Here is a 23,888-nt window from a genome sequence, read left to right as displayed (position 1 = left end):
TTATTCAGGTATTCCTTTATTTCTTTATTCTTGGTTCTGTTTAAAAATTAACTACAAAGTGATATATTAATAATGTAAGAAAATAATATCTGTAAATGTGGATAGTTTTATATTATGACTTTATTTCGCCATCGACAGTTTGTCTTATCCATTTGGAGTTTTACAATAGAACTGAGCTTGGACAATGTAAACATTTGTTTTGTTTTTGGACCATACCTAGTTGTGCTCATCAGTCCCTTTTGACTCTGTGCTCAGGGGTCAGTCTAGCTGATGCTCAGGGGACCATATTTGATGCTAGGATTGAACTCTGATTAGTCACCTACACGGAAAGTGCCATTCCAGCTGTACCTACAGCCTGAAGAAGATATTTCTTTTGAATGTATTTTGGCCATATCACTGTATCACTGTCATAACATTGATTGTTGAATTATGTGAGCGGGCACCAGTAAAGTCTCTATTTTCCCCAGCCCTGAGATTTTATTAGTCTCTTCTTACTCATCTTTTCCCAATTATTGGAGGGTCTTTCAGGGTCAGGGAATGAGACCTGTTGTCGTTACTGTATTTGGAATATCGAATATGCTATGGGGAGCTTGCCGGGTTCTGCCCATGTGGGTGGGATACTCTTGGTAGCTTGCCGGGCTCTTGGAGAGACATATATTTATATATATTTTCTCTATGATTTGTTGCCTACTGTCTGAACCCCATCAGATATGGTGTAAGAATTGTGGAAAATGGGTAGGAAGTGTCTTATAATGTGTCGTGCAGCCACTTCACGTTATAAGACACTTATATTCTGGCCATATTCTAAAATAGTCTTTTGATATTTTAGAATATTTTACCTTTAAAAATTTCACCCTTTTAAAGTGTTTCATAATTTATTAGGGCTGGAGCAATAGCACAGTGGTAGGGTGTTAGCCTTGCAAGCCGTTGGTCCAGCGAAGCTGGGTTCAATTCCTCCGCCCCTCTCGGGGAATCCGGCAAGATACCAAGAGTGGTATTTCGCCCGCACAGCAAAGCCTGGCAAGCTAGTTGTGATGTACTCGATATGCCAAACACAGTAACAACAAGTCTCACAATGGAGATGTTACTGGGCCCGCTCGAGCGAATCGATGAACAATGTGAGGACAGGGCTACAGTGCATAATTTTTATTAAACTCATTGCTGTACATAACGACCATTGCAGTCAAGAATAGAATATTTTCATGGTACAGAAATTTTCTCATACTCTTGTGCAATCAGCATCACATATATAATAAAAATCATGGAGCTTATTTGCAACTACAAAGGATTTAAAATGTGAAAAATAGTCCTGAGGGAAAAAGTACAAAAATAAAGATATTATGAGATATATAATATCCACTTTAACCTATGCTACAAAGTGATAGTAATTAAAACTTCAACATCCATGTGAGACTTTTGTTTCACTTTCAAGCCATAGAATGTCAATAAATTACTCACATACATAGGCAAATTACTGCATGTATAGAATCAACTCCTATTTATGGAATAATTGAGAACTAAGAAATAGAAATATATCGATAACAAATTTTTTTCCAAGGAACTAAGCTCATATAATAGAGTACAGATATTTCCTTCAGTACACTGTACTGGTAAAACGGAACTGCCACACGAAAACTATTGAACAAATTGATGATCTAACAGCAATTCAAAATGGATCATCAGTTCCATGGATCAATGAATGGAATATATAAAAATATTAAGTATAGAGAAGAAATATTGCAATATGTTTCTTGATGGGTAGAGAAAAAGCACGGTGGGTAGGGTGTTTGCCTTGCATGCGGCTGACCAGGCTGACCCAGTTCAATTCCTCCGCCTTCAATTCCTTCACCCTTCTCAGAGAACCTGGCAAGCTACCAAGAGTAGCTTGCCCACATGGCAAAGCCTGGCAACTACCCGTGACGTATTTGATATGCCAAACACAGTAACAAGTCTCACAATGTTACTGGGCCCGCTCGAGCAAATCGATGAACAACAGGAGGACAGTGATAGTGACAGTGACACTTTCATTGATATGATATAACACTTGATATAACACTTGGTATAACACTTAGAAATGTTTTGGGGTTGTTCAACTTCAATGGTAAAAAAACAAAAGAAAAATTAAAACATTAGATGTCTCAAATTAGAAAAACTGCAACAATGAAAGTAGCTATATAAAGATGAAAAGATGTACAGAATTGCAAAAGATATTTACATACCAATTATTTGATAAAATAAAATATACATAGTTTATGAAGAATTCATAGAATTCAATAACATAAAGAAAGCAAGCCACTCAATATTAATAGAGGAATGAATAATCACTTCTCTAAAAAAGACATAGATGATCAACAAGCACCTGTTTATCATATCTATTATGCCAATGCTAATGCACACAAAACATAATGAGCTATTCCTTCATATCAGTGAGAATGCCTATTTTATAAAAACAAGAAAAATATTGAAGAGAAAGTTGAAGTAACTCTTGTACATTCTTAGTGAGATTATCAATTGGTGCAGCAAGAATGGAAAGAATTATGTAAAAATTCAAAATTTGTGTGATTAATTTTACTCACCTTTGATTTTTTATAAAGAATACAAAATCATTTATTTGAAAATTACATATAAATAATGTCTATTTTATATAAACACAGTTGTATGTTTATTGCATCAGTGTATATGAGAGCCAAAATCTAGAATCAGCTTGAGGCCTTACCTGAAAATAATTGAATCAATGATGTGGCATAGTATTATAAAAGATTATATCCTTTCTCCTAATATTAATATAGACTCTTCTTAGGAAACTATACTTTGGAAAAAGAAATATTCTGGTTGTATGAAATTATTAGGCATTCATATTGAACTGGCATTAATTCTAAAGTCCTCAAATGTTACTATGGGGAATAGAGTTTATGATTTCACTATAAGTAAATGATTCCACTGGCATGTGGAGGTGAGATGATCAATGGAGTTTATTAACACTTTAAATGTGATATTAGTGGATTCTTCAAACCATTCTGCAGCTCTTTTCTCCCCTCCTGGAGGAGTATTTGGAATATATAAGCAAATGACAGGCGCCTGAATTGAGTCACTGACCCATGGAGTAATCACTCTTAAGGTAGGAACGGCCAAGTGGAGAGAAAAAATTTCATAGAAGAGAAAAAATTACTGAATCTCACTGTGTCTACCTGCAATAGTTCAACAAGATGGACTCATAATAAAACTCATAATAACAAGACTAGGGGAAACATTCAAGTAAAAAATAATAGCTCTAAAACATAATGGTTAAATTAACTAAATGTAAAGAATTCTTTTGTAGAACAACTGCTTTAGTGATTTCTGCTGATAATAATCTTCAAAATTCACAGCCAGAACAATAGGGATTCCATCAGAGATATTCCTATTAAAAGTACCTAAGGATCTGAAAGGACTGCATCCTTTGGAGTGTGAAAGCAACACAACATGAAGGTAAAGTTAAAAGAAAGGGGTCTTTCATCTCAATCATATTGCAAACAGGAGCTCTGAAAATAGAAGCTAGTAGATATGTGATATAGACTAAAGAGGAATTTTTACCAAAAATAGGGAAGTGGGCCTTAGCAATATTGTACTTGACATTATAACTAAATACTATTTTGTCTGAAAATTTTGGTACTTATGTATGTACATAAGAAAATAAGATTGCAAAAGAGGTGTTGAGTGGCAATCATGTTTGGTCTATAGTATAATTTCAGCATGCTTCTACCATCCTGGGAGGATCTCTCACATTAATTCTCAGTAAGAATATATTTTCCTGTTTTCTGGTGATATGGAAACTTATAACAGTTAAAGATAATGTGTGAAAATGTAACCTCCAAAATTGAATGTTTATGTCATTTAAAATATAAATCAATTCTGTGCCTATCAAAAAATAAAAAAATTAAGAACCTGGTACCTGGTCATTTTTTGTAGCTATATTGCATGTTTTATTTAAATAAGGTATATTGTCAAAGTATAGAGAAAGCCTATGGAATGGGAAAAATTATTTACCCAATATTCATGAGATAGGGAGTTAATATTTAGGATATACAAGATACTGGTAGAGCTATACAAGAACAAAACCTCCAAACCCAGCAAAAAATGGGGAGAAGAAATTAACAGAAATATCCTCAAAAAAAAATACAAATGGCCAAAAGGCACATAAAATAGCTCTATATCGCTAATCATCAGGGAGATGCAAATCAAAACAACAATGAGATATCGTCTCACACCACAAGACTGGCACACATCAAAAAGAATGAGAACAACCAGTGCCAATGCAAATGCAGGGAGAAATGAACTCTCATTCATTGTTGGTGGAAATGCAAACTAGTCCAGCCATTTGGAAAACGTATGGACATTCCTCAAAAACCTAGAAATTGAGTTTTCATTGACATTGGCAACTATCGCCCGATCTGCCTATTGTCTGTCATCTACAAGTTGTTCACTTGAGTCATCCTAAACAGGATTGGCAGAACACTAGATGAAGGACAACCATGCGAGCAAGCCGGGTTCCACGAAGGATTCAGCACCATCGACCATATCCACACGATAACCAAGCTCATTGAGGTTTCTCGGGAGTTCAAGATGCCGCTCTGTTTAACGTTCATTGATTTAAAGAAGGCCTTTGATTCTGTTGAGACGGAAGTGGTCATTGAAGCCCTAGCCAATCAGGGCATTCAAGCCCAATACATCAGGATCCTCCGTGAGCTGTATTGCGGATTCACTACCAGGATCTCACCATTCTACAAAGAAGTGATCATTGATGTCAAGAGAGGGGTTCGGCAGGGTGATACCATTTCACCGAAACTCTTCAGTGCCACCCTTGAGAACATCATGCGACGACTGGAATGGGAAGGAATGGGAGTGAAGATAGATGGTCAGCAACTACACCACCTCCGCTTTGCTGATGACATTGTTTTAATAACACCAAACATCAGCCAAGCGGCACAAATGCTGGCCGACTTTGACCGTGAGTGTGGAAAGTTTGGTCTACAGCTGAATCTTACGAAGACAATGTTTATGAGAAACACCTCGTTCCTGACTCCCCATTCGCTCTCAATGGAACGACCATCTCTGAATGCAACAGCTATGTGTACCTAGGTCGAGAGATCAACATGACAAATGACTTGGCACCCGAGCTGCGCAGGAGGAAGAGAGCGGCCTGGAACGCCTTCAAGAACGTTGAAGAAATAGCTAAGAGGACGAAGAACCTCCGGCTCCGGGCACATCTCTTTGATTTCACTGTTCTTCCTGAATTAACTTATGCCTCAGAGACCTGGGCCCTACACAAACAAGATGAGAACGCTATTCAGGTCTCCCAAAGAAGAATAGAAAGAGCTATGCTTGGAATATCACGTTTCACTCAAATGAGAGAAAGAATCCAGAGTTCTAACATCCGTCGATGATCAAGAATCAGGGACGCTGTCTCATTTGCCAAGGTGTCGAAAATCAGATGGGCTGGTCACGTAATGAGATTTAAAGACGACCGCTGGACTAGAGCTGTTACCGACTGGATTCCACGGGATGTCAAAAGACTGCGTGGCCGCCCACCTACCAGATGGTCAGTCTTCTTCTTCAAGATCATAAACGATCGGTTTGAGGCCCTTCATGTTCCCGGAGCAATGAGATTCCATTGGGCTACACTAGCACGCGACAGGGACAAATGGAGACATTACTGGTGCCCGCTCGAGCAAATCGATGACTAACGGGAAGTTAAGTGATTAAGTGAGTTTTCATTTGACCCAGCAATACCACTTCTGGGAAAATATTCTGGGGTTGCACAGTAGAAATGACATCTACACTTGTATGTTTATTGCAGTACTGTTCACAATAGCCAGATCTGGAAACAATCAAAGTGCCTTAGAACAGACAACTGGTCAAAGAAACATCTACACAATGGAATACTATACAACTATTAGAAAAGATGAAGTCATGAAATTTGCTTATAAGTGGATGGACTTGAAGAGTATCATGCTAAGTGAAATGAGTCAGAAATAAATGGGCAGACATAGAATGATTACAGTCATTTGTGGAATATAGAATAATATAATATGAGACTAACACCCAACGACAGTGGAGACAAGAGACAGAGGATCTCTCCATGGTTTGGATTCCTGTCTCATAGGGTGGGGAGAAGGCAGTAGGAATGGAGAAGTGACCACTAAGTCAATGATGGTTGGAGGGATTGCTCAGGATGGAAGATGTATTCTGAAAGTAGGGTTTGGACCAGACATGATGGCCTTGCCATATCTGTACTTCAAACAATGATGACAAAATGCAGAGAGAGAGTGTGTAAGGAAGGTGCCTTCCAAAAAGACAGGGTGGAATGGGATAGGAGTGGTGGGAGAGATATTGAGGATATTGGTGGTGGAAAATGTGCACTGTTCACAGGAATGCTCTTTGATCTTTGTATGACTGAAACTCAATCACAAAAGCTTTGTAACTATCCCATGGTGATCAATGAAATAATTAATTAAATAAGGTATATTGCATATTATAAACATCACTTGATCAATTGATCACTTGACATCCCATTTCTCATCAATTTGCTTGAGCAGGCGCCAGTAACATTTCCATTCGTCCCTGTTGCGTGCTAGTGTAGCCCAATGGTGCCTGCTCACTCCAGGAACATGAAGAGCCTCAAACCAATCATTCAGGGTCTTGATGAAACAGTCTGACCATCTTGTAGGTGGGCGGCCATGCCATCTTTTGATGTCCCATGGAATCCAGTCGGTAATGGTCGTCTTGAAATCGCATTACAGGTCCAGCCCATATGGTTTTTGACACCTTGGCAAATGAGATAGCATCCCTGATTCTCTATCATCGACGGAGGTCAGAAGTCCGGATTCTTTCTCTCGCTTAAGTGAAGCATGATACGCCAAGCATAGCTCTTTTGATTCATCTTTGGGAGACCCAAATAGCGTTCTCATTCTGTTTTCATAGGGCCCAGGTCTCTGAGGCGTATGTTAATGCAGGAAGAACATTAGAATCGAAGATCTGTTCCTGGAGCTGGAGGTTCTTCATCCATGCTCTTGAAGGCATTCCAAGCCGCTCTCTTCCTCCTGTGTAAATCAGGTGCCAGGTCATTCATCATGTTGACTTCTCGACCTAGAAACACATAACTGTTGCATTCAGATATGTTCATTCTGTTGAGAGTGAATGGAATGTCAGGAACGAGTCTGTTGCTCATAAACATTGTCTTCATGAGATTCAGCTGTAGTCTGACGTTTCCACACTCAGTGTCGAAGTCGGCAGCATTTGTTCCACTTGGTGTCATCAGCGAAGTGGAGGTGGTGTAGTTGCTGACTGTCCATCTTTACTCCTATTCCTTCCCATTCCAGTCATCACATGGCATTCTCAAGGGTGGCACTGAAGAGTATGGGTGAAATGGTATCACCCTGCCAAACTACTCTCTTAACATCAATTATCACCTCCCTGTAGAATGGTGAGATCCTGGTAGTGAATCTGGCAATATGGGAAGATGCTATCATTGACAACATTGACGAAGAATATGATTGACTGGCTCAGCACCTCCATGATCGTGTGAAGAACACCGAGATGAAATAGCCACAAAAGATGCCTGTCTTTGAAAACTCTCAAGCTCATTCGCCAACCTGCCTTAGTGAAAGACTCGGGCAACTGCAACCAAACATCGAACTCGCAAAGCAGTTCAGAGAAGCGATAAAAGAAGACCTCAAAGACAGAAGAGCAGCAGTGCTGGCAGATGTGGCAGAAGCCAGGGAAAGCATTCACAACACCTGCCTGTCTTTCTCCAACTACAAGACCAAGATGACTGCCCTCTGATGTCCTGATGGATCTATCATATCTTCCAGAAGGGCAATGGAGAAGATTATCTGTGACTTCTACTAGGATCTCTTCAATAGCCACGTCCACCTGTCCACATACCAAATTCCGCAGGATGTATATGTCATTCCCAACGTTCTCCCTTCCGAAATCTGACACACCATTTTATCAGTAAAGAAGAGAACAGCACACGGCCCAGACGAGGTCAGACCCAAACACCTAAAGAACCTGCCATCAGTACTCATCAATACACTGGCTCGGCTCTTCACACGCTACCTGTCTTAATTCAAGGTTCTGTCCCAGTGGAAAACCAGCAGGACTGTACTACTGTACAAGAAGGCAGATATCCATGACACTGGCAACTATCACCTGATCTGCCTCTTGTCTGACGTCTACAAGCTGTTCACTCGAGTCATCCTGAATAGGATTGGCAGAATCTAGATGAAGGACAACCATGTGAGCGAGCTGGTTTCTGAAAAGGGATTAGCACAATCAACCATATCCATATGATAACCAAGCTCCTGGAGGTTTTTCAGGAGTTCAAGTTGCCACTCTCTATAATGTTCATTGATTTAAATAAGGCCTTTGATTCTGTTGAGACTGAAATGGTCATCGAGGCCCTAGCCAGGGCGTTCAATGTCAATACATCAGGATCCTCCATGAGCTGTATTGTAGATTCACTACCAGGTTCTCACCATTCTACAGGGAGGTGATCAATGACGTAAAGAGAGGGGTTTGGCAGGGTGATTCCATTTCACCGAAACTCTTCAGTGCCACCCTCGAGAACATCATGTGACGACTGGAATGGGAAGGAATGGGAGTGAAGATAGATGGTCGGAAACTACACCACCTCTTCTTCACTGATGACATTGTTCTAATAACACCAAACATTAGTCAAGTGGCACAAATGCTGGCTGACTTCGACCATGAATATGAAAAGGTTGGACTACAGCTGAATCTCACGAAGACAATGTTTATGAGAAACAGTCTTGTTCCTGACCTTCCATTCGCTCTCAATGGAATGACCTTCTCCGAATGCAACAGTTATGTGTACGCAGGTCTGTAAATCAACATGACAAATGACCTGGCACCTGAGTTGCTCAGGAGAAAGAGAGCGACTTGGAATGCCTTCAAAAGCATGAAAGAAATAGCTAAGAGGATGAAGAACCTACGACTCTGGGCACAGCTCTTCAATTCCACTGTTCTTCCTGCATTAACGTACACCTCAGAGACCTGGACCCTACGAAAACAGGATGAGAACGTTATTTGGGCCTCCCAAAGAGAAATCCAAAGAGCTATGCGTGGAGTATCACGCTTCACTCAAATGAGAGAAAGAATCTGGAGTTTCGATCTCCATTGATGATAGAGAATCAGGGATGCTGTCTCATTTGCCAAGGTGTCAAAATTTTTTTCTTAAAAGCAGATTTGTAGGTGGGATGCCAATGTAGATGGAGTGGCATAATGGAAAGACACTGGGAAGGGATTCAGCATTGAAACATTGAATGCCTGAAACCCAATCATTGTATTTTCATGGTGACTAAACTTTAAATACTACTACTACTACTACTAGTACTACTACTACTACTAATAATAATAATCATAAAATAAAACCACATAAAGAAAAAAATATTCTTGGAAAAGTATTTGTGGTATCTCTGTGTTATCGTATCACTGTCATCCTGTTGTTCATCGATTTGCTTGAGTGGGTGCCAGTAACGTTTCCATTCATCCCTGTCACATGTTAGTGTAGCCTAATGGTGTATTGGGGGCTCTTTCAGGGTGAGGGGAATGAGGACTGTCACTATTACTGTTTTTGTACTATTGAGTACGTCACAGGTAGGTTGCCAGGCTGTGCCATACAGGCGGGATACTCTCAGCAGCTTGCTGGGCTACATGATAAATAATTTTTAAAAGATTAAAATAATCACAAAGTTTTACTAAACAAATTAATTGCAATAGCAAACAGGAAAAATGTTAAAGGATCATAAGTACATTAACATAAAAGTAATTTAAAATTAATTAAAATTTAATCACTTTACATATAATAAATTAAAAATCTTAGCAGAACCAATAAAGAGTAATGCTAATTAGAACCAAGCTATTGAGTATTCATGACTGATTATATATAACTTGGGAAAATAAAACTTAACATAAACTTTATGAGGGGAATGAAAATACTTATATAAAAACTTTCATCAGATAAAACATTTGATTTTAAAGTTCTTTTTCTAGCAAGTAATCTTTAAGAAAATAACTAGACAAAACAAAATATAAAGCAACAAATTCAAACAAATGTAAAGCAAGGAAATCCTAAAAGATCCTGAGTGAGTTAGAAGGTGAAGGACAAATACAGATAATTTTTCTCATCTGTGGAATATGAATATATACAGTAAGGGAAATAAAAACTGGCCAACAATATCAGAACCTGAGAGTCAGCATTATAGAAATGAGTTTGCAATGGATGGGTCCCTGGACATGAGCTTAGGCAACCTAGAAAATGGTGGTCAAGAGATGTTGACACTCTGGTGGTGGGTGTGGTATAAAATTGCATGCCTGAATCATTACTATACCCAGTGTTAATCATGACTAAACTGAAGAAATATAAATGATTCTAAGAATAGTGATCAGAAAGAAGTACTGAAAACAAGGTATAAAACCCATGCTGGCATCAAAATTCTCATAAACACACTTTTTCAAGTCACTGTAACTGTCACTGTCCTCCCATTGTTCATTGATTTGCTCAAGTGAGAACCAGTAACATCTCCTTGTGAGATTTGTTGTTACTGTTTTTGGCATATAGACTACATCACAGGGAGCTTGTCAGGCTCTGTCATGCAGGTGGGATACTCTCAATAGCTTGCCGGGCTCTCTGACAGGGATGGAGGAATCAAAGTTGCGTCGGCCGCATGCAAGGCAAACACCCTACCCGCTGTGCTATCACTCCAAGAAGAAATAAAAAATATTTTAAATATTTTCAGGGATTTTTATGAACCAAAATATTGATTATAGTTTAATTTTTATTATAATTAATAATCTATAGAATATTTAAAACTATTTAAATGATAGGTATTATTGAATATGTGCATATGTTTACATATAAATATTTATATACACTACATAATCAATGGGCTGGAGTGATAGCACAGAGGTAGGGCGTTTGCCTTGCACGCGGCCGGCCCAGCTGAGCCGGGTTCTATTCCTCCGTCCCTCTCGGAGAGCCCGGCAAGCTACCAAGAGTATCTAGCCCTCACGGCAAAAGCCTAGCAAGCTACCCGTGGCGTATTCGATATGCCAAACACAGTAACAAGTCTCAAAATAGAGACGTTATTAGGCCCACTCGAGCAAATTGATGAACAACGGGAGGACAGTGCTACAGTGCTACATAATCAATATTTATGTACATGCAAAAAATAGCTTAGTATTTACAGTCAATAAAGTTATATAAATGGATATGAGATTTTCTATAAACATATATTAAAAGAGATGAAGGTAGACCAATATAAGCTGTAGTAATAAAGTAATACAATTTAAGTGTGTCCAATTCCTTACATGAATTCATGAGACTTTGGTTGCTTTACCTTGCTCAAGTAAGGTCTAAGTTTCAGTTTCAATCTGACAATACATGTTGTATTCCCAGGTATTTTGAATACTAAACATAATTTGATGTAGCTATAAATGGAATTATTTCTAAACTATATTCTTTCTCATATGGAAATGAAACCAATATTTATTTTGTATCTTTCTCCCTTTGTGTACTCATTTCTTATTTTAAGTATTTTTAATGGAGTCTATAGTCAACATATTCCACAGCATAAGCCTTAGAGATATCTCTGGGACTTGACTCCACAGCAAGTGAAACAAAAGCAAAGGTATAAGCAAAGGTATAACAAACGAATAAGCTCTTATAGAGTCTAAGAAACTCACCAAATTGAAAGATAACCTATGAAACAAAAGAAAACATTGTGCATCACATGTCTATCAACAGGTTAGTACACAGAATATATGAAGAATTTAAATAAGTCAACAATGAAATAAGAAGCCCATTTTTAAAATGGACAGATAATTTGAATATGTGTGTCTTCAGAGAAGATGGCCAATGGGCACAAAAAATTTCTCAGTGTCACTTATTTGGTATGTGCAAATTATAACTACAATTAGTTCTTAACATATAACTGTGAGAATAATCTATATCCAAAAGTTTAATAAAGGATTCTTTATATATACTGTTGATATACATACAGACTTTCCTCTATGAAAATATGTATTTAAATTCTTCAAAGAGCTAAAAATATTGCTAACAATATGATACCCACTGTACCATATCTAGGTATTTATCCAGAGAATGTCAAGGTATTAATAATGTGCATTAAATGCAACATTGATTTTAGAAGTTGTCAAGGCATTGAAACAACCTAAGTGTTTATTAACAGATTACTGGATAAAGTAAACAATGGTATTTAAACTCAATGGAATACTATTTGTCTATAAAATGTCAAATATTGCCATTTGTAATAACCTTGATGTAACTTGTGTTGATGATATTAAGTTAAATAAGTCAGAAAGGAAAAGATAAAAACTGGTTATTACACTCAGATGAATGACAAATGAATGGACAAATAAAACGTAAAAAATCCTGCAGCTTCTGAGAACAAACAGTTACCTAAAGGGAAAGTGCAAAATATGTAGGAGAAATGGGTAGAGGGGCTAAGTTTCATAAGTTGAACATAACTAAAGTTTTGCCCACAAGCAAGCTGTGCTAAGTATGTTTATCAAAGGGTGAAACTACTACTTACACATACATAGTTTGGCAAACTAATGGTATATAGATGAAAGAATTTAAAATTAAATACTAATAAAATGATATTTATATTAAAATATTTTTATATTTATAATAAAATATTTTATTTAAAATATATTTTATTTTTATATATTTTAAAAGTTTTCCAGGTCAGAAATTTGTGCACTTATTGTCAAAGGCAAATGACTAGAAAGTAAGAAGAATGTGGAAGTATGTAATATTTTTACTTGGGAATTTTTCAGTTCCTTCAATACAATATCTATTTATAAGGACAATAAGATTCATTTCCATAAATGACTACAGTTATATAAGATAAATTAGAAGTTATAGTGTTCTTAATATTGATAACATAACCACTTTAATTCATAAGAAATGTTCCACACATAATGATGCTGTTTTAATATGGTCATTTTATTATAAATAAACTTATAAAATTTTTCTATACATTTATGTAAAAAAACTGAATATATCAGTACAATTATTTGTTGGTAGTTTTTATTTCAAAGATAATATAAGTTTCACAAGTGATATAAAAATGAATAAGAATATAAGTGAAAATGAATGTTCTTTTTTTATTCTCCTGAGGAACACAGTTGGGAGAAAAACAAATACATTCATCAGATAATAGTAAAGAAAAGCATATCCACAGGTTCAATGAACATAGTAATTCATATGAAAGGAGAGTACAAAAATGCTTCTATAGTGTACTGTTTTCATCTTTGCATACAAGTACAGTTCTATTTGCAAGGTTTGTTAAATACATGAACCACTAAAGATGCACAAAATTTATCAACATAATTTTGAATTAATAATATTCATCCAAAATTTTTTTGGTATATCTCATTTTAGTTTTTTGTTTGTTTGTTTTATTAGTGAAACACCATGAGGTACAGTTGTAGACTTATAAGTTGTTGTGCTTGGGTTTCAGTTATACAATGATCAAGTACCCATCCCACCACCAGTGCCCATTCTCCACCTCCACCAATCCCAGTATCCCTCCCACGCCCCATCCACCATCCCACCCTGCCTCTGTGGCAGGGCACTCCCTTTTATTCTATCTCTCCTTTTCATCCAAAAATTTTAATAAATTTCTTTTCTTCAAATTCTTTCAGGTTTTTTTTGATGCCCATGTTTGAACTCAGCCTCTCTCACATAGATGCATTCTAACACTGAGATACAGCTCACCGTGAATAAAAATTCTCATCCCAATAATGCTTAAGTGAGAAGAAGAAATTTTGTGCAGAAAAGGGACAAAGGAACCAAATAAATCAATAATGTAAAACAGCAAGATTATGGGCTGGAGCGATAGCACAGCTGGTAGGGCATTTGTCTTGCACAAGGTGGAACCGGGTTCGATTCCTCCACCCCACTCAGAGAGCCAGGCAAGCCACAGAGAGTATCTCGTCCACAAGGCAAAGCCCGACAAGCTATCCATGACCTATTCAATATGCCCAAAACAGTAACAACAAGTTGCACAAATTGTTGTGAGGCGTTACTAGTGCCCATGTGGGCAAATCGATGAACAGAGGGAGGACAGTGCTACAGTAAGATTATGAAATTGCTTGATAACTGTATTAGCCCTGTTTTACAAACGATACAGTTTTTCTGAATGACTTGGGAGTTCATCTCAGGGATGGGGGGATTTTTAAAATTAAAGTATGATTTCACAGTGAAAGAACATAGAAGTGTGGAAATCTATAATTTTGGCTATAAATTTAAATGGGTTATTTTAGGAAATCAGCTAAACTCTATAAAAATGCATCGTCACAAGGAATTTTGTTTACACTTTTCTTTATGATGGTCTCATTTTTCCCTTCATAAAAATTTCTGTTCAAACATTATTCTCCACATTACTTTTGACAACTTAAGTTAGTGGCTGAAAGATGTTCTCTTTCATGTATGGGACATGTGAGCGGAACAAAGATGTAGCAGGGACAACAATCAGTGGCATTTCTATCTACCCTCTCCCTCTGATATATCCTGGTTCTACTGTTTAATGAATAGGCCACACTGGGCACTGGTCTAATTTCAGCTTCCTATGTTGTAAAATTAAGTAGACTTCGTCAGGTCAGCCAGTGCGTTGGAGGAAATAGTGTTCCATTACGTTCATATAAGTAGCCATTACTCTGTTTAAATACATTTGATTGCTGCAGTCTTCAAGTCCAGAGCCTATAACTACAGACCATCAGCACTGAGGAAGTGTTCACTCTAAGAAATGCCAGCAAGCTCATTGTCACTCAATCAGAGTAGTTTACAGAAGAGAATATTGATTTGCTGTGCGGGTGAGATACTTTCGGTAGCTTACCGTGCTCTCCAAGAGGGGCAGAATAATTGAACTCTGGTCGGCCATGTTGGCTTTCCTGCAAGGCAAATGCCCTACCCACTGTGCTACAGCTCCAGCCCAAAAGTCTACTAGAGATAGAAAAGATAGGCATGACTACATCAAATAGACAATAGTAGATCTTTTCTCAATGCAGAATCTTTTGATATAAACCAGATTTCTTGAATGTTTTGATTTTAGACACTTCATTTTTAAGATTAGGACATATGTAAGTATTTAGATATGTATATCTAGATATAGTTACATATATTGCTTTATCTGCACACAGAGTAGTTCACAGGAGAGATTATTAAGGGAAATGGCATAGTGTTTTATTGCCAAAGTTTCAAACATTTGTGAAAACATAAATATAACAGTCGTTTGGGGAAATTATTGCTTCATTCTTAATCAATAGTATGTGTACATTACATTAGCTTAACAAAAAGAACAAGAAATGATACTATACGAAAACCACAGTGTCAAAACTGAAGTGTAGATAAATGTATCCAAGCAGTCATGGGGGATTTTCATTATACAAATATCAAATAAGAACAATATATTTGAAAAATATTGATAAGTAGCACAAGTAACATATTTCAGGAGAGTTTTACCAATTCCATTCATCAAAAATGATGTGCACATTGATATGTTTGATTTTTTAGAAGTTAAATAACTATAATATGAATTTATATAAAGGTGTGCATATATCATTACTGCTCTAAAGATTGCATAGTCCTGATTCTGAAAATAACTAATTCAAGATATCTTCATGATAAAACAATCTTATTTAGTTGCTGTAATGACTGACTGAATTTAATTACTCTGAATTGTGTAACTAAGTCAATTTTCTTTTGAAAAAATCTTGGATTATAAGCAAATGATCTAAGTATTCACTTTTGTCTTTGATACATGTTCTGTTCTTGATTTCAGTATTCTTTCATCATTTAATACATTTTAAATTATACTTGATATCTATACTTGATATCCCATATATAGAGACTTTTTGGAACAATACATAAATTAAGTGAATTAATCATCAATTAATTTTAAAGAAGTATAAGAATGACAAACTTAAAATCCTTGCACTAGTTATTCTGGTAAAAAATTGCATATTTTTTACCAAATTTACTTTTTAGGAAGAATGTTACTCAATAAATGGGTGGTTATTTATGATGTCAGTTATCATTACTGTACTAAGTGAAGAAATTGCTATCGCTATCCAGTTAATAGACCTATCTAACCTTATTCTGAACAGCATTTTTGGACCTGCAAATCAAAACAACAGGCAAGGCAAACTCACTAATTTAACCTATTTGAGCAAAATGCCAACAGTTCTCTAAGAGGCATCTGTATATTAATATCATTGAAGCAGAAAAAAATAAACCAGACATTGAGTCCCTAAAGATGAATGAGAGGAAAAATAGAAGAAAACTATAAAGTTTATATATATATTTTCTTAATTTTTTTCAAGCATACTACCAAATTAGGGTTATTAGCCAGAGAATAACAATGAAGCTCAGAGGGACTAAGTAATACAAGATCACAGTGTTAAGTGACAGTTTTTATTCCATTTCATGCATTTCTAGTTCTGATGGTGTACTATTTCCATTGGACATAAACTTTAATGATATTCTCAACTGACTATAAATTGAGTCTTTAAGTCAAAACTAAAGTTTAATATATTTTGCATTCAAAAATCTTACATATCTATGAGAGTTTTTTCTCATAATATTTTATTTTTATTCTATTTCAGTTTCACGAAACTAAAACCAGAAACTACTCAGGGAGCAAATGTATTGTTGAGGAATTCTCTTTAAAGACTCCACCAGTGATAATTAATTTGATGGCTTTTCGAAACCAAGGATAAAAGAATGCATATATTAAAGGGTTCATTGCTGAGTTGTAGTAACAAAACCAAACCAGGATTTCATAAATATATGTGGGCGTGATGAAACCTAAGAAGGCATCAATTACTGAATCAATGAAATAGGGTAACCATGAAATCAGAAAGGCCATCACTGCAATTCCCAATGTTTTGGCTGCTTTTCTTTCCCTCTTGGCCACTCTATCTTTGTAGCTCTCTGAGGCTTTCTCAGTCTTACTGCTCATACTTTCAATTTTTCTAGCCTGCTGTTTAGCAATGAGGAAGATTCTGGAGTAAATTATTATCATCACGAGAGTGGGAATAATAAATACTAGAAAATCTATCAATACCCAGTTTTGATTCACTGCAATTTGACAGCCTCCCACACAAGTGAGAGCACTTACTAGTTCCTCCAGTCCAGCACTGTTTCCACCTGTGCCAAAAAGGGAAAAACTGTAAATAATGGAAAAAAGCCAAGAGAAACCAATACACAAGCCAGAAACAGAGGCAGTGAACCTGGTTGGATAGGCCAGAGGGTCAGTGACGGCAATGTATCTATCTACAGAAATAAAGCACAAGTGGTAGATAGATGCATAGCAGAAGGACCCTTCAAAGCAGGAGTGAAATTTACAGTATCTCTCTCCAAAGTACCAGCAGCTCTCCACAGACCTCACAGTGCTGAAGGGCATCACAGTCACTCCCACCAAGAAGTCTGCACAGGCCAGAGACGCGATCAAAAAGTTGGCTGGAGAATGTAGCTGCTTGAAATGAAAAATCGAAATCATTACCATGAGGTTTCCAAATATGGTCAGCACCACGCCAAAGCCAAATACTGCATAGAGAAGCAGGCGGGGGGCGGGTGAGTAGGAAGTTTTGATGCAGGATCCATTGAGGTTCTCATAGCACAGCTCCACAGCTGCAGGAGAGGGAGAATCACCGCTCATCACTCTCAGTTTTGATACCTGGAGAAACTTGTCCTTTGTGGCCAATATGTCCTTGCAGTTTTCATAAATCCTTTGAAAATGATATACACAATATGTCAGTAATTGCCAGTACTTTTCTAGTCCTACTTCTTTGTAAATACAGATCCTTTCATTTCATGTTTGGAAAGTGAGTTATCTCATTGTAAAATATATCAGTTTCTAAAAAGGAGAAGTAGATTTTCATCATTACATAAAAACTGCTTACCATTTAATTTAAAGTTACCATTTTTTGCCTTATCTCATATTTCTTACCTGAGATACGTTTGTTGATGAGCTAGTATATGATGCCCAAATGTCTGCTATGTTTTATTAGTTCCTTTTATAATTATGAGAGCTAGGCTGCTGCCAAAAAATCTGTTCCCTAAGGAATGTAGCTGATAATTATAAATTACCCAAACATCTTAAGTTTGAATCCCAGAAGCGCATGGTGTGAAAAGAAATGAACTTGTTAATGATAGAAATTTTATGCCCATCTTGTTTCATGATGCCATCTGTAAAATAAAACGGGGAAAACAAAACAACAAAAATGTACATCAAAATTAGAAACGTTCAGTATACTTCTCTTTATGTATCTTTGAATGTTTCAAAAGTTAAATTATTTACCTTACTAAGTATTGGTGAGTGGACATTTATTTTGTAAGAAAATTCACTTAAGAACGTTCGTTAACTGTCACAAAAACTTATTCAGGTAATGTCTTCATTATATACCACATTGGTTGTGTTTAAAATAGTAAATAAATCAGTGAAAGAAACACCCAGTAACTTTTTTGGTTGTACAGTCAAAGGTGCTTGAGTCATTGGCATGTGAGATCAATATACCTGTATATTACTCATGAGTTCTGATAGAAATGGCATGCAAATTATGCTGCCATTCTTGACTATTAGGACATGACTGGTGTGTGGACACTAATGATGAAAATTTCTGCTTGGCAATGGCAGAACTTAAGCCTCCTATAGACTATAGAGGGATTATGTAACGTAAAAGGAATAGAATTTAGAACCTCAAGGAATAAATGTTTTTTTTAAGAAAGAATATTTATAAATGTGGATATTTTTATATTATGACTTAATTTCACCATTGACAAATTGTCTTATTCATTTGGAGTTCTGCAATAGAACTAATCTTGGACTTTGAAAAGGTTTGTGTTATTTTTAGATAACATTAATGATGCTCAGCACATCCTTTTGGCTCTGTGCTCAGGGGTAACTCTAGTTGGTACTCATGGGACCGTATTTGATTCTGGGGATTGAACTCAGATCAGTCTCCTATAAGGAAAGTTGCCATACCTGCTGTACTCTAGCCTAAGATAAGTATTTCTATTGAATGTATTTCGGCCATATATTAAAATAATATTTTGATATTTTGTTTTTAAAAATTGCACTTTTTACAAGTTTTTTTGTGAGGCTGGAGTGATAGTACAGCAGATAGGGAGTTTGCCTTGTATGCAGCCAAACTGGTTTGATTCCCAGTATCCCATATGGTCCCCTGAGCATCGCCAGGAGTAATTCCCGAGTACAGAGTCAGGAGTAACCCCTGTGCATCGCCGAGTGTGACCCAAAGAGCAAAAAAAAAAAGTTTTTTATATGTTATTCTCTGTATTGTTCTACATAACCACCAATGAAGTCAAGAATAGAATTTTTATGGTACAGAAAATTTTCTCATACCCTTGTGCAATCTGTATCACATGTATATGAAAAACTCATGAAGCTCACTTGCAACTACAAATTATTCCAAATGTCAAAATGATACTGATGATAAAAGAACAATAATAGAGATATTACATACTTTCAATTCAAACTATATTACAAAGTGATAGTAATTAAAATGGCAAGGTCCTTGTGAGACTTGTTTCAATTTCTATCCATAACATATCAATAAATTTATCACATGCATACATGAATTACTGCTTATAGAATCAAAGTCATATGTTATGAAACATAACTGAGAACTCAGAAATAGACACAGATAGTTATGGGTAACAAATTTTGACAAAGGAACTAAGTTCATACAATAGAGTATGGACATTTTCTTTCATACACAGTATTGGTAAAACTGGACTGCCACATGAAAAGTATTAAACAAGTTGATGATCTAACAGCTTGAACAATAATTAATTCAAAATGGATCAGATTAGGTGTAAGAAATAAAACTATAAAATATATAGAAGAAATAATAGAATTATGATCCTTGATATTAGACTTGGGGCTATAGAATATTTATGGAAAAGGACTGTGGAATCAAGATATGTGTTTTAAAATTCTAAATATATTTTAACATTTTTAAAAAATTTGTACTTTAATACAATTATATATTTACTTATAATGCTTTAAATATTCTGATTTATTTAAGACATTATTTCTTGTAAAAATATAAATTAACATAAATTATCCCAAAATGAACACTATTCTCAGGAATCATCAGTTTCTATCACACTAACTTACACTGCAAATTATTGGTAGTGCTAAAATTTTTCAATTCTCTCTCTCTCTGTATATATATATATATATATATATATAAAATGCTACCACATTTTTGTTTGAATGTTACTTTAAAATTAAATATTTATTAACTGTTTGTAGTTCTCTCAGACTGCTTGCTTATCATCTAGTGTAGTTCATCTCTTACTGTTCTGTACAGATTTTATATTTAAATACATTCATCTCCTTTCTAAGGAGGCTGTTAGTTATTCTTCCAAATATTACTTACTATTCATAAGTAGCTTATGTTTTCTTTAGAATTAAATAACTTGAGACCTCAGAGACCCGGGTTGGAGAGGATGAGTTGCATGTACACTTTATTTTGATCCCTGGGGCACATGTTTTGTTTCCACTCTGACCAGGAAGAGCATCTCTGCCTCACTGGTCCCAGCATCAAACATCAGTCTAACCATCCAATCAAGTGTGGCCAAAAGAAATACCAGAACCACCTTCCCTGTCCCCACCACTGGGGAAACACTGGGGGAAAAAAGTCAAATGTGAACTGATACTATTTTTTAAAGTATTGAGTGCATGAATCTATACAGATTTTATGTCATGCTCTCCAAGGAAAGCAGTATTTCTTCTAATTATTAAAAACCTGATAAAATAGCTACTATTTTGTGACGATACAAGTTTTTTTTCCCCAAAAAGTGCTATCATGTAAATTTCTTCTGAAAAATCTGTCTTTTCCCATAATTTACATTTTTTTGTAAAAACACAAAATCTGGAGAGATTTTACAGTTGGAAAAAAATGACAGAAAAGTTACCTCCATCATGTATGAAAGGTAAAATAAAAACCTTTTTTGGTTAAGAAAGCAATCACATTAAAGGACGATCACTATTGTGAGAACTGTCCCATCTACTCATAGTCATTCTCATAAGCGCCAGTCTCTTCCCAAATATAATATACCAATACTTTCCTGAATCTGAAGTGGCTGGTGTATGTGGCTCAGAGACCAATTAGGCATCACAGAAAGACTGGAATCCAAGAAATAAGCTGCTCAAAATGAGAACAAATTAAAATAAAATTAAATCCAAAGCTAGAGAAATACAGACTTTCACAGGAATTATAAGACCAATGAATCTTTGAAGTAATAGAAAAAGTAAGCCTGAAAGGAATTTCAAGAGAATAAAAATAATTAGCAATGAACAAGTCAGAAAATGACCAAATCTGAGGGGTGGAAATAGACCATGTACCAACCTTTATAAGAGAACGTGTTTCTGTCAAATTCTTTTCTTTACTTTTTTGCAGAATAGAAATAAATTTTAGTTAAAAGGAGGAAAGGGAAACAGGAAACTCCTATATTATGAGAAAGGTCTTCTAGACAGGAATCCTAAATTTTTAACACTAAATTCACCAATAGGGTAAAAGTATGAAAGTTGTGGTACTGAAACTGAAGTACTCTATCTCCTCCCCAATTCAACGAATCACTATTTTTTGCACATATTTCACATAAAATTCATTAGAAAATTCTAACTAAAAAACATAATTATAATTCCCACTTGTAATTGAAACCTACTTCAAAAATAGATTAGTGGTTGATGAACCTTCTTTTAATACCTTTTCAGTTACAGTAAGTTTTATTGCTTTACTAAACCAAGAGTAAAATATAGCATATATCAAAGGATCTAGAACAGAGTTTTAATAACCTGCTAAGTATCTCATATATCTGTGAAGGTGTTATGTAACCCCAAATATGAGTTATATATAACTCAATTATATATAAGTCAATTATATAGGGCAACCAAAAAAACAAAAATGCTATTACTGTGATATGCTTTGCTTTCTCTCTTAATCACTTTGGGCTTGTAAGTCTCTGAGAAATCTTCTGCTTTGCTGCTAATGCTTTCTATTATTTTTGCTTGTCTTCTAGCCACAAGGAAAACAATACTGTGCAGGACCACATAGCAAAGGTTGGGGTGAAAAAAAAAAGAAAGAAAATCTATTAAAATCCAAAGTTGATTAATCACAGGCTGACACCCCTCTATGCAGTTTAAAGCCCTAGATAATTCTTCCATCTGATCATCATTGGTACCTGTAAGCAAACAACTCCTTTAGAAAGCCAGGATGGTCATACTAGTATCCAACAACATAGATTTCAGGTTGAAAAAGATTAGGAGAGACAGAGACGGCCATTTCTTAATAATTAATATATATGTAAATAAGAAAGAAATTACACTCCTAAACATATATGCAGCCAATGAGGGACTTAAAAAAACTGCTAATAGTCTTCAAGGAGGACATTGGTAGCAACACAATAGTAATGGGAGACTTCAACAACACCTTGTCACCTCTTGATAGATCAAGGAGACTAAAACTCTGCAAGGATATACTGGCTCTGAAGCAAAAAAGTGGAAGAGAGAGGGATAGTAGATATACACAGAGCATTTTATTCTGTAAAAGCTGAATACACATTCTTCTCCAATACACATGGAACATTTTCCAAGATAGACCACATACTCGGCCACAAAACATACATCAATAAATTCAAGAAGGTAGAAATTGTATCAACTATCTTTTTAGACCACAATTCACTGAAGATATAAGTTAACCACACATAGAAAAGGAGAATCAAATCAAACACCTGGAAATTAGCAGCTTGTTGCTCAACATTCAGTAGGTTTGAAAAGAAATCAAAAAAGAAATCAAAATATTTCTGGAAACAAATAAGAATGAGAACATGAGCTATTAGAACTTGTGGGACACAGCTAGAGCTGTGTTAAGAGGAAAATTTAAATCTCTGCAAGTATTCATCAGGAAGGATTGAAGAGTTCAAGTAAGTAACTTGACTTTAAAGTTTAACATCTTAGAAAATGAACAACAAAAGGAACCCAAACCAGGCAGGAGGAAAGAAATAATAAAACTTAGCACAGAAATCAATGAGCTGGAATTTAAAATAAATCCAAAAAAATTAATAAAACTAAGAGCTGGTTCTTTGAAAAAATAAACAAGGTCTGTATACCAAAGTCTATATACTACTAGTAGACTCACAGAGAGAGAGAGAGAGAGAGAGAGAGAGAGAGAGAGAGAGAGAGAGAGAGAGAGTCTTTAATAAGCAGAATTAGAAATAAAAGGTAAAAGGGGGCATCACAAAAGAAACCACAGAAATTTAAAAAATCATCAGAGATTATTTTGAGAGTCTGTATGTCACAAAACAAGAGAACCTCAAAGAAATGAATAAATTCCTAGATTCCTTGGTTCAGGGATGAACCAAGAAAACTGGAATAACTGAATAGACCTATCACTATTGAAGAAATTGAAAGGGTAATCAAAAATCTTCCCCAAAACAAAAGCTCAGGTTCAGATGTATTCACTAGCGAATTCTTTCAAGCCTTTAAAGAGGACCTTATGCCAGTCCTTTTCAAGCTTTTCTAGGAAATTGAAGAAACAGAAAAACTCCCAGTTTCTATGAGGCACATATCACCCTGATAAGAAAAGCAAAAAAAGGCACTACAAAAAAGAAAACTGTATCCCTGAGGAACACAAATGTAAAGATTCTCAACAAAATAATAGCAAAATAGGAGACTAACATCCAAGAATAGCCGAAATAAGTACCAGGAGGATTACTCCATGGCTTTGAGGATAACCGCACACACTAGGGGAAAAGCAGCTCAGATAGAGAA

General features: G+C 35.8%; 1 protein-coding gene and 1 pseudogene across 1 annotated transcript; one reads left to right on the top strand and one right to left on the bottom strand.

Annotated features, from left to right (window-relative positions):
- Window positions 1-16,715: 16,715 nt before the first annotated feature.
- On the bottom strand, window positions 16,716-17,747 carry LOC130034654 (trace amine-associated receptor 7a-like). The gene has a single exon (XM_056126285.1). It carries the CDS (start codon window positions 17,745-17,747, stop codon window positions 16,716-16,718), a length of 1,032 nt encoding a protein of 343 aa, XP_055982260.1.
- Window positions 17,748-18,476: 729 nt separating this feature from the next.
- Window positions 18,477-18,694, top strand: LOC130034861 (uncharacterized; annotated as a pseudogene).
- Window positions 18,695-23,888: the final 5,194 nt, after the last annotated feature.

Source organism: Sorex fumeus, unplaced genomic scaffold, assembly GCF_029834395.1.
Source record: "Sorex fumeus unplaced genomic scaffold, SorFum_2.1 ptg000061l, whole genome shotgun sequence".
Taxonomy (NCBI): Eukaryota; Metazoa; Chordata; class Mammalia; order Eulipotyphla; family Soricidae; genus Sorex; species Sorex fumeus.
This window is presented reverse-complemented; position numbering and strand designations above follow the sequence as displayed.